Source organism: Cherax quadricarinatus, chromosome 9 (genome assembly GCF_038502225.1).
Source record: "Cherax quadricarinatus isolate ZL_2023a chromosome 9, ASM3850222v1, whole genome shotgun sequence".
NCBI classification, from domain to species: Eukaryota; Metazoa; Arthropoda; class Malacostraca; order Decapoda; family Parastacidae; genus Cherax; species Cherax quadricarinatus.
This window is the reverse complement of record NC_091300.1, coordinates 56,276,271-56,289,524: the sequence shown is the minus strand read 5'-3', so window position 1 is coordinate 56,289,524 and position 13,254 is coordinate 56,276,271. Positions and strand designations below refer to the sequence as shown.

The 13,254-nt window shown below is 40.0% G+C and overlaps 1 protein-coding gene across 1 annotated transcript in view; it reads right to left on the bottom strand.

Moving 5' to 3' along the window:
* The window catches only part of LOC128686026 (phospholipid-transporting ATPase ABCA3), a gene marked incomplete at its 5' end in the record, with an annotated part of 271,789 nt that overhangs the window by 223,868 nt on the left and 34,667 nt on the right, over positions 1–13,254 (bottom strand). Inside the window, 2 exon segments of the mRNA XM_070083439.1 lie at positions 9,902–10,060; positions 11,539–11,633. Coding sequence (XP_069939540.1) covers positions 9,902–10,060; positions 11,539–11,633 — 254 coding nt within the window.

Sequence of the window (13,254 nt, the reverse complement as noted above, 5' to 3'; positions counted from 1 at the left end):
TATAAATTCACCTTCTGTTATATAAATGTATATATATAATCATTTATTAATTTTAATATACAGTCCACAAATTTATATTAAATTTTACCAGAATTCCTGGTGATGTACATTTCATTTACAATTAATATAGGTCTAGAGCAGCTTGTGGAGAGATATATTATGGTAGGTATCGAAGGGGGACATTTTTTGCGACCTAGGTGTCCTAAAAACTCCTACTTGTCTCTGTAACTTTGATAAATGATAATTATCTTTGTTACCATTTACTTGTATGTATCTAATGAGAGTCATCCAGGTAAATGTAATATTCCACAACAGTAGAACCTCGACTTACAAGTTTAATCAGTTCTGTGACCTAGCTTGTAACTCAATTTGCTCTTATGTCAAATCAATTTTCCTCATTTAAATTAACTGAAATGCCATTAATCTGTTCCAGTGGAATTCCTACTCTCTAGAGGCAGGAAAAAAATTTTCAATATAATCCTAATGTCAATTCTATGGCTTATTTATCAATCACAATTGATCTAATATGACATAGTGAACAATATAAATATCATAGAAACATGATATATTCTATAGAATAAATAAAATATGTCATTTTGTAACGAATGGTGGTGGCCATTCCTACTCTCATTCTGACCATATCTTCCCATGCTCTTATTATCAGAGAAAACGGAGTGTTTGTGAAGTTAACTGCACTAGATCATTATTTTCACAAGGAAAACACTGAAACAGTGTATTTATAAATAAGAAATATTGTATAAAAACATAAAAAACATAATAGAGAATGTAAAGAAATAAACTGGTTTGATAAAGTGCACATATTTACCTTGGAGAACAGATGCTGGTGGAGGTTGAGGGTGGAAAAGAAAGGCAGAGCGGCGTATGCTGTCAGTGGCCCTATAAACCCCCAACAACAACAACATTGGAGGAGTTCATTTCGTTTCATGCTTTTTCTATTGCTTAACTTATTTGTTACACTCTTAATGCTACATTTTATCGCTGAACTTAGCTGCTATATTTTTTTTACTTCACTTCTCACTGATTTACTAGCCTTTATCGACTCCTGCTTTACTATCATACATATCATAGAAGTACTATGCTGGTACTGCCTGACCAAGTAAACAAACTGCTCACCTCGCTTGTGTTTATCTGTGATTTCATGCTTTAATTCCATGGAGATCATCTTCTGTTCTTCTCAGCACTGTCCTTTGCACTTACTTTCTTAAGACCATGGTTAGAAAAAAGAAATTGGGCAAAATAACTGCAGAAAACATAAGCAAAACACAAGAGAAATACTTCCATGGTGATGCAAACACGTGCTCTGCTCAAATGATGTGGCGTTCGCTGGCTCAGCTATTAGCGGTGTTTTGAAGCTCACTGGTTATTATTATTATAATGGTGAAGTGCTTAACCCATAGGATTATACAGTGCCTGTGGGGAGATGGGATGAAAGGTATTCAGTCATAATTTAGGGTACTGGAGCACAGATTCAATTCCCTAGATCAAGAGCTGCTCCCCAGCATTAAGGAGCCTCCCTCGAGGTGGGAAGCTCGCTCGTAACTCGGGCTTTGGCTCGTAACTCAGAGCAAAAAGTCGACCGAGTGATGGCTTGTATCTCAACAACCCCGTATGTTGGGGCATTCATAAGTCATGCCGAATAGGTAAAATTTTCTATTTTTGCTTATAGCTAATGTGAGAAGTCACAAAATCGCTTGGAATTTCACTGTTCTTTCACAGTGATTGTTTTACATTTTCTGGTATCACCTGTTTACTGTGATCTTATTACATTCATCATTGGATGCTGAACAGAAGAGCACCTCGGTTAACAGTGAGAGCATGGTGATTAGCGTGCCAAATGGCAAGGTTTTATTCTAAAAGGAATAATAAGTGTATAACAACTAGCAAAAGTTAGTGATGTGCATCTTTAGTGAACACACAGGGCCACTCCCTCTGCCCCCCTCCCTGGTCCCCCACCCTCATCCCAGCTTAGGCCCACTGACTTCCTGACCAAGGATATTGCCGTTTAGTGCCCCACCAATTACTCGCTCTGCCGCTCGCTACTCCCCCACCCTCATCCCCCATGCATCCATGCTGTCCTTCACCAGATAGCCCACAGCTGGCGCCCTCCCACCCCCACGATGTCAGCAATGTCACAAGAAGTGCCGGGTTCCCAGGAATCTTAATGACAGAGTCAAAGCCGTCATTCACGAGGCATCTGCCGGGTGTGCCACAGGGAATGTGCACTCAATCCCACAACTGGCAACATCCGTGCACACAATGGATGTCTAGGCTCCAGGAGAGCTCCAAATGGGAACAACCAACAGCCCTTTCCAGCAGACAGAGCTGACAGCTACAGTGACTTCACCTCCACAGAGGACCTCAAATCTGCAATCAAATTAACATCCACCAGGACTCTGACACACATCCCCAAAGCAGCTCGGCCCTCAAGCTGCTATCAAATTCACTGACCTCCTGAAGAAAGTCAACGATGATCCTTCAAACAACAGATCCTGGCACAACCTGCTGCTTTTTGACAATGCCTGTTTGAATGTCCCACCAAGGAGGGACAAGTCGCTAGCAACACATGTTATTAGGGCAACAAATGTATTCCCTATGGATGACAACCTCGCCTGTCTCTCCCCTAGGGCGACAAACACCTACCGGGAAAATGCCAACAACAGGACACCCAATGCCTCAAAAATCAGAGCCCAAATTAGCAAAAAAATAGAAGAGGGGAATACTATCGGAGCACTGAAGTTTATAACCAGTGAGGATACCATCTCTCCTAAGGACGTCAGTACGGTGCAAGCTCTGAAGGACAAGCATCCACCCAGGGCTCCCAGTACCAACATTGACCTCCCCGACATTACAGCAGGCGAGGAACATCTAACCTTACAGGATGCTGATGTGTATAAAGCTGCTATGTCATTTCCACAGGGCTCATCAGGAGGTTTCACCGGTTTAAGACCTCAACACTTAAAACAAATGCTCAATCCAACACTTGGTGATGTATCAGAGAGGTTGCTGTCTGAACTCACCAAATTTCCAAGCAGTGCCTGGCTGGCAGTGTCCCATAGGCCATTAGACCCCTTTTCTGTGGTGCCTCAATGTGTGCTCTCCGGAAAAAGGATGGAGGAATCAGGCCCATTGCAGTGGGCAACACCCTTCGGCGCCTAGTCGCCAAGGCTGCAATAAGAATGGTTAGTCAAGAGGTTGCTGCAATGTTGAAACCAACTCAGCTCGGTTTTAGTGTTCAACAAGGCTGCGAAACAGCTGCCCACGCAGCACGAGTATACATTAGCAACGTCCGATGAAAAAGCTTTGATCAAATTGGACTTTGTCAAAGCTTTCAACTTAGTCAGAAGGGATGCTGTTCTTCAAGTATTTTCTAGAAACTTCCCTTCCCTCTATCCCTTCATAGAATCCTGTTATAGTGTGACTTCTAAACTATTGTTTGGGGACCACGAAATATACATATATATATATATATATATATATATATATATATATACATATATATATATATATACATATATATATATATATACATATATATATATATATATACATATATATATATATATACATATATATATATATATATATTTTTTTTTTATTTTTATTATCACACTGGCCGATTCCCACCAAGGCAGGGTGGCCCGAAAAAGAAAAACTTTCACCATCATTCACTCCATCACTGTCTTGCCAGAAGGGTGCTTTACACTACAGTTTTTAAACTGCAACATTAACACCCCTCCTTCAGAGTGCAGGCACTGTACTTCCCATCTCCAGGACTCAAGTCCGGCCTGCCGGTTTCCCTGAATCCCTTCTTAAATGTTACTTTGCTCACACTCCAACAGCACGTCAAGTATTAAAAACCATTTGTCTCCATTCACTCCTATCAAACACGCTCACGCATGCCTCCTGGAAGTCCAAGCCCCTCGCACACAAAACCTCCTTTACCCCCTCCCTCCAACCCTTCCTAGGCCGACCCCTACCCCGCCTTCCTTCCACTACAGACTGATACACTCTTGAAGTCATTCTGTTTCGCTCCATTCTCTCTACATGTCCGAACCACCTCAACAACCCTTCCTCAGCCCTCTGGACAACAGTTTTGGTAATCCCGCACCTCCTCCTAACTTCCAAACTACGAATTCTCTGCATTATATTCACACCACACATTGCCCTCAGACATGACATCTCCACTGCCTCCAGCCTTCTCCTCGCTGCAACATTCATCACCCACGCTTCACACCCATATAAGAGCGTTGGTAAAACTATACTCTCATACATTCCCCTCTTTGCCTCCAAGGACAAAGTTCTTTGTCTCCACAGACTCCTAAGTGCACCACTCACTCTTTTTCCCTCATCAATTCTATGATTCACCTCATCTTTCATAGACCCATCCGCTGACACGTCCACTCCCAAATATCTGAATACGTTCACCTCCTCCATACTCTCTCCCTCCAATCTGATATTCAATCTTTCATCACCTAATCTTTTTGTTATCCTCATAACCTTACTCTTTCCTGTATTCACCTTTAATTTTCTTCTTTTGCACACCCTACCAAATTCATCCACCAATCTCTGCAGCTTCTCTTCAGAATCTCCCAAGAGCACAGTGTCATCAGCAAAGAGCAGCTGTGACAACTCCCACTTTGTGTGTGATTCTTTATCTTTTAACTCCACGCCTCTTGCCAAGACCCTCGCATTTACTTCTCTTACAACCCCATCTATAAATATATTAAACAACCACGGTGACATCACACATCCTTGTCTAAGGCCTACTTTTACTGGGAAAAAAATTTCCCTCTTTCCTACATACTCTAACTTGAGCCTCACTATCCTCGTAAAAACTCTTCACTGCTTTCAGTAACCTACCTCCTACACCATACACTTGCAACATCTGCAACATTGCCCCCCTATCCACCCTGTCATACGCCTTTTCCAAATCCATAAATGCTACAAAGACCTCTTTAGCCTTATCTAAATACTGTTCACTTATATGTTTCACTGTAAACACCTGGTCCACACACCCCCTACCTTTCCTAAAGCCTCCTTGTTCATCTGCTATCCTATTCTCCGTCTTACTCTTAATTCTTTCAATTATAACTCTACCATACACTTTACCAGGTACACTCAACAGACTTATCCCCCTATAATTTTTGCACTCTCTTTTATCCCCTTTGCCTTTATACAAAGGAACTATGCATGCTCTCTGCCAATCCCTAGGTACCTTACCCTCTTCCATACATTTATTAAATAATTGCACCAACCACTCCAAAACTATATCCCCACCTGCTTTTAACATTTCTATCTTTATCCCATCAATCCCGGCTGCCTTACCCCCTTTCATTTTACCTACTGCCTCACGAACTTCCCCCACACTCACAACTGGCTCTTCCTCACTCCTACAAGATGTTATTCCTCCTTGCCCTATACACGAAATCACAGCTTCCCTATCTTCATCAACATTTAACAATTCCTCAAAATATTCCCTCCATCTTCCCAATACCTCTAACTCTCCATTTAATAACTCTCCTCTCCTATTTTTAACTGACAAATCCATTTGTTCTCTAGGCTTTCTTAACTTGTTAATCTCACTCCAAAACTTTTTCTTATTTTCAACAAAATTTGTTGATAACATCTCACCCACTCTCTCATTTGCTCTCTTTTTACATTGCTTCACCACTCTCTTAACCTCTCTCTTTTTCTCCATATACTCTTCCCTCCTTGCATCACTTCTACTTTGTAAAAACTTCTCATATGCTAACTTTTTCTCCCTTACTACTCTCTTTGCATCATCATTCCACCAATCGCTCCTCTTCCCTCCTAGGGTCCCCAGTCCAGTTCTAGAGGTGGTACATATATATATATATATATATATATATATATATATATATATATATATATATATATATATATATATATATATATATACATATATATACATACATATATATATATATATATATATATATATATATATATATATATATATATATATATATATATATATATATATATATATAAATATATATATATTTATATATATATATAAATATTTTTTATATTTTTTTTTTCAACAAGTCGGCCGTCTCCCACCGAGGCAGGGTGACCCCAAAAAAAAGAAAGAAAATCCCCAAAAAGAAAATACTTTCATCATCATTCAACACTTTCACCACACTCACACATTATCACTGGTTTTGCAGAGGTGCTCAGAATACAACAGTTTAGAAGCATATATGTATAGAGATACACAACATATCCCTCCAAACTGCCAATATCCCAAACCCCTCCTTTAAAGTGCAGGCATTGTACTTCCCATTTCCAGGACTCAAGTCCGACTATATGAAAATAACCGGTTTCCCTGAATCCCTTCACTAAATATTACCCTGCTCACACTCCAACAGATCGTCAGGTCCCAAGTATCATTCGTCTCCATTCACTCCTATCTAACACGCTCACGCACGCTTGCTGGAAGTCCAAGCCCCTCACCCACAAAACCTCCTTTACCCCCTCTTTCCAACCCTTTCGAGGACGACCCCTACCCCTCTTTCCTTCCTCTATAGATTTATATGCTTTCCATGTCATTCTACTTTGATCCATTCTCTCTAAATGACCAAACCACCTCAACAACCCCTCTTCTGCCCTCTGACTAATGCTTTTATTAACTCCACACCTTCTCCTAATTTCCACACTCCGAATTTTCTGCATAATATTTACACCACACATTGCCCTTAGACAGGACATCTCCACTGCCTCCAACCGTCTCCTCGCTGCTGCATTTACCACCCAAGCTTCACATCCATATAAGAGTGTTGGTACTACTATACTTTCATACATTCCCTTCTTTGCCTCCATAGATAACGATTTTTGACTCCACATATACCTCAACGCACCACTCACCTTTTTTCCCTCATCAATTCTATGATTAACCTCATCCTTCATAAATCCATCCGCCGACACGTCAACTCCCAAGTATCTGAAAACATTCACTTCTTCCATACTCCTCCTCCCCAATTTGATATCCAATTTTTCTTTATCTAAATCATTTGATACCCTCATCACCTTACTCTTTTCTATGTTCACTTTCAACTTTCTACCTTTACACACATTCTCAAACTCATCCACTAACCTTTGTAATTTTTCTTTAGAATCTCCCATAAGCACAGTATCATCAGCAAAAAGTAACTGTGTCAATTCCCATTTTGAATTTGATTCCCCATAATTTAATCCCACCCCTCTCCCGAACACCCTAGCATTTACTTCTTTTACAACCCCATCTATAAATATATTAAACAACCATGGTGACATTACACATCCCTGTCTAAGACCTACTTTTACCGGGAAGTATTCTCCCTCTCTTCTACACACCCTAACCTGAGCCTCACTATCCTCATAAAAGCTCTTTACAGCATTTAGTAACTTACCACCTATTCCATATACTTGCAACATCTGCCACATTGCTCCTCTATCCACTCTATCATATGCCTTTTCTAAATCCATAAATGCAATAAAAACTTCCCTACCTTTATCTAAATACTGTTCACATATATGTTTCAATGTAAACACTTGATCTACACATCCCCTACCCACTCTGAAGCCTCCTTGCTCGTCCGCAATTCTACATTCTGTCTTACCTCTAATTCTTTCAATTATAACCCTACCGTATACTTTTCCTGGTATACTCAGTAAACTTATTCCTCTATAATTTTTACAATCTCTTTTGTCCCCTTTCCCTTTATATAAAGGGACTATACATGCTCTCCGCCAATCCCTAGGTACCTTCCCCTCTTTCATACATTTATTAAACAAAAGTACCAACCACTCCAACACTATATCCCCCCCTGCTTTTAACATTTCTGTCATGATCCCATCAGTTCCAGCTGCTTTACCCCCTTTCATTCTACGTAATGCCTCACGTACCTCCACCACACTTACATTCTGCTCTTCTTCACTCCTAAAAGATGGTATACCTCCCTGGCCAGTGCATGAAATTACCGCCTCCCTTTCTTCCTTAACATTTAAAAGTTCCTCAAAATATTCTCGCCATCTACCTAATACCTCCCTCTCCCCATCTACTAACTCCCCTACTCTGTTTTTAACTGACAAATCCATACTTTCCCTAGGCTTTCTTAACTTGTTTAACTCACTCCAAAATATATATATATATATATATAAATATATATATATATATATATATATATATATATATATATATATATATATATATATATATATATATATATATATATATATATATATATATATATAGGTACCACCTCTAGAACTGGACTGGGGACCCTCATCCTCAGAGAAGACAATAAACGTACCTCAGGGAAAACTCAAGGTTCTCCCTGGAGCTGTTTGAATATTTTCTTCTCCTACCACCCACTATATTTTTAAGCTACATGTGAACTTTATTAATAAACAGAATATATTGATAGAAAACACAAACATAAATACATTGGTACAAAATATCAAAGGGTATGAATCTCCTCCAGCTCCTCCAAACCTGGACGTGTGCCCAGTATGCAGCATGCATTTCCCCACTGGATGGCCATGCTGAGGCGCTGGAACATGAAAGTGGCTGCCCTTGGGTCCCTGGTGGTGTCGATGAGTCTGGAACCCAGTTCTTTAAGGAAATGTGTGGCATGTTTTCCCCATGATCCCAAGATTGCTGATCCCACTGGGACAAATTGATATTGTTGACTTATGTCCTTGTACTTGCTGATCTTGTACTCCTCCCTGTGGTCAGCACCTCCTCGCTGTCGCCTGACACTGTGATGGATATAGGTGTCAGCCAGTGTGGACACACTGGTATAGTCCCATGCTAAGAGCTTGCCATTCTTCCAAGGATAGATGGTGATCCCGTCGGGGCAGTTTGCTGGGTTGTGGGTATTGTTGGCTACTAGTGATCGGGGCTCCCTCTCGGCTGGGCATCCAGCTGTAGCAAGGATTCTCTTTATGATGTGGTTGACTTCACTGTGTCTTGCATGCCAACCCTTGATTTTGGAACAGTTAAGACCATGTAGACCATATTGGTCGGCTTGTGCATTGCTGCAAAAATAAGGCGCAGAGCCACTGCAATTTGGAGGGTCTTAGGGTCGAGGCGCGATCCCATTGCCGATATGGGAACTGTTTAGAGGAAGTCCCCGGAGTGAGGTGCATTCACAGCTTGGCAATCTCCCTGCCTGATGTTGCATCCCTGAGCACGTTGGCAAGCACCTTTTCAGCGATGGGGCCATCCCAGCTTGACTGTTTGTAAGCCAGTGTTGCACTAGGGTTTGTTGCTGGAGCAGCAAGAGTCTCCCATTCAGTGATGGCACTGGCATAGTTAGGGTCCTGTATTCCTGCTGAGTCACTGAGGTTGTTAGGAAGAATTTGTCTTATTAACTCGTTTTATGCTATGGAAGAGGATAGGAAAGCTGGTAGGGCAATCTGGGAAGATCTGTGTACTCCCAGTCCCCCAAGCCTGACCGGAAGTGAGGCTTGCAACCACTGTCCATCTTCAAGGGAAAGATTCAATACACTCTCTAGCATGGTCTTAAGGAGAGAGTCTTATTCCTTGAGTTTCGGACTGCTGAAGGCTTGGGATTGACAGGCACCTGGTGAGTAGGTAGAGAGCATCATGTATATCAATGTCTTTCATCTTACCTTCCATCATCGCAGAGGTCTGAGATTTTTTTCTAGGATCAGATCAATGGTATTGGACTTCTTGTCTCCACAGTCCCCTCAAGTGTGTTATGGGGAACTGCCTCAACTTTACAGAAAGCAAATTACAGAATAATATGGACACGTGATAGTTAGCCTAAAACTTATTTAATCACTATTAACTAGCCTTGTGACATTATGAAATCATGTTACATAAGTAATATAAAAGAGAACTAGAACTCACCCTTACACCTGTCTCCTTCTCATGAACGACGCTCTTGATGAGGGCCGGCGACAACAACACAAATGACAGCACCACGTAGTTGGGCAGGAAAGTTCCATAGAGTTGACTCGCGCCGAAGTCGTCGTAATATTCCGGATACGGGTATTTCTCAACCTCCACCTACACCGCCATCCAAGGAAGACGAAAGGTATCATTGCTAATAGACAAGACTATAAGAGGCCAGATTATAGCTGTATGAAGTACTTCGTGAAAGCTGAGATATTTTTTAATTATGGTGGAGAAAAATTTGTTGACCATAACCGGGAACACCTAAAAATTTCACTGCTATATCATTTAAATCTAAGCTGCCCGCTTATTTAGTCTCCTGTGTGTCTCACTGAAGAAGTTATTGTGTAGGCGAATTTTAAATAGTAATATAATAATTCCTAACTATTGCACATGTGTCTTATTCGTCTACGAATAAATTATGTACAAGCCAGCAGACGAGCAGCCTAGGCATTGTTAAAGCCAGGTGTTGACAATCCACAATTCCTTGAAAAAGATAACAATCTTGTTCGTCCTCTCGTAGGTCGTTTTGAATCTAAAAAAAAATAATGAGTATTGCACAAACTGACATATAAATTGGTTGTTTCTTTCCATTGGGCAGAACTAAAACTTGCCTGGTAGTATTTACCCCTTATTTCTATTTTTGAATTTTGAAGTTAGAAGCTACAGTTTGAAATAGCTAAAATTATACAAATTTAAATAGGAAGGAATTAAGCTTTAAAATTAAACCAATTATGCTTTTCAAAGATATAAAACCCAAAGCAAAACAAATTTAATTCAATAAAATAGAATTGTGCTGGCAGAGACAGAGTATGGACAGATAAGTCAATTACTAAATGAAATAAGTGGTTTTGTTAAGTTATCGACACCAAAGCTGTTCTACCTAGACTGGAGTTTAATGTTATACAAGACTCCATCTAAAGACAAAATGTCGGATTTGCAGAAAGACGAAGGAGGATTTATTGTTGAAGAAAACTTTTTGCAGAGGAAGGTACAAGTGTCTCTTCCTCTGCCTGGGAAGAACCAGCCAGAAAGTAGCTAAAGATCTGTGTTTATTATGGCTATTGTAGATATCTAGGATGACGTAGATATAAAACAAAAACGTACTTTTACAGATTTTCGTTAAGACGTAAAACAAGTCCCAAACCAGAAAATCTCAACAGTATTCAGAATAAAACAGAATTCAATTTTAATAAATTAAATTTAAATAATCATAACTACTTGTTAGTTAAAAATTATAATTTAAGAATATCTTTATAAAATATAAAATAAAATCTACGAACGAATTTTGTGTAGTTTTTAATATGTAAACATATGGTCAATTTAGTGAAAGAAACCATTGAGGTAACTTGATACAAGTAAGAGTTCCAAGTTAGCACTACTGCTTGCAACAAAATACTTATACTGTTGCATGCAATCTAACTCTGTTCTGTGGAGTGAGCGCCGTGGGTGACTAAAATCCCAAATTGGCTTCTCATTTGAAAGAAAGAGGAAACAAACAAGTTTATTCATTTTGTGGTTTGTTACTCTCGAAGGAGCAAGACTGCCCACAAACTGAACATAAGTGATGGAAGTTAACATTAGCTTTTTACCTTGTAATTGAGATAAGCGTCATTGCCGGTGACCTCGGAAATATAAAAGCGATCCACTATGCTCTGTATGAGGGTAAACCCGTGGTTGATGTACTCTGCCGGAGAGAAGTACAGTAGTCAGTAATTAAGTCTGGAATGAATATTTAAGAGAATAGGTAACATAACAGATTGTAAGCAAATGATAATTGCGTTCACATGCATAGATAACCTGCAAGTTTTCCATCAGTGACACGTTCGGCGAGTATCTTTACACAATACCAGAAACAAGTTAAATGTCCCTGATGCACAAGTCGACCTGAGTGGTCGGAGATCGGACCACAATTAGCAGGTTAAACATTCAGCTTACACTACTAGTGAATTACCCACGTATGGTCAGTATTTCAGAATACGCAATATTATTTTTTTTTCATGTTTCAATTGTCTTGGCCTTAAATTATCGCGATGAAATTGAACTCGTTCTTTGACAAATCTTAGTTCCTTCCAGAAGCAATTAAATTTGTTCATACAAATACGAGATTTAAATGCATGTTTGTACTTACTGAAATCTAATTTTCACTACTTTACTCAAAAATTCTACCTGTCTGTATCTATATTACATACTTTAACCCAGAAAATGTTCGCAGTAAGAAAATACATATCACTGCCAATATTATACTTTATGTACATACTTAAAAATTTCAGTTAAACATATAGGTGAACAGTATTTAGAAAAGGCTAAAGAGGGTTTCGTGGCGTATGACAGGGTGGATAGGGGGATATGTGACAGATGCTGCAGGTGTATGGTATAGGTAGGTTACTGAAAACAGTGAAGAGTTTTTACGAGGATAGTGAGGCTTAAGCTAGAGTATGTAGGAGAGAGGGAGATTATTTCCCAATAAAAGTAGGCCTTAGACAAGGATGTGTTACGTCACCGTGGTTGTTCAATACATTTATAGATGGGGTTGTAAGAGAAGTGGATGCGAAGGCCTTGGCAAGAGGTGTTGGGTTATAAGATAAAGAATCTAACACAAAGTGTGAGTTGTCACAGCTGCTCTTTGGTGATGACACTGTGCGTTAGGGAGATTCTGAAGTTGCAGAGGTTGGTGGATGAATTTGGTAGGGTACGTAAAGGAACGAAATTAAAAGTGAATATAAGAAAAAGTAAGTTGATGAGGATAACAAAAAGATTAGGTGACCAATGACTGGATATCAGATTGGAGGGAGAGATTATGGAGGAGGTGAATGCATTCAGATATTTAGGAGGGGACGTGTCAGTAGATGGGTCTATGAAGGATGAAGTGAATCACAGAATTGATGAGGGGAAAAGGGTGAGTGGTGCACTTAGGAGTCTGTGGAGACAAAGAACTTTGTCTTTGGAAGCAAAAAGGGGAATGTATGAGAGTATAGTTATTCCAACACTCTTATATGGGTGTGAAGCATGGGTGGTGAATGCTGCAACAAGGAGAAGGCTGGAGGCAGTGGAGATGTCATGTCTCAGGGCAATGTGTTGTGTGAATATGATGCAGAGAATTCGTGGTTTGGAAATTAGAAGGACGTGTGGGATTACTAAAACTATTATCCAGAGGGCTGAGGAGGGGTTGTTGAGGTGGTTCGAATATGTAGAAAGGGTGGAAGGAAACAGAATGACTTCGAGAGTGTGTAAATATTTAGTGGAGGGAAGGCGGGGTAAGGGTCTGCCTAGAAAATTCTAGGTTGGAGGGAGAGGGTGAAGGAGGT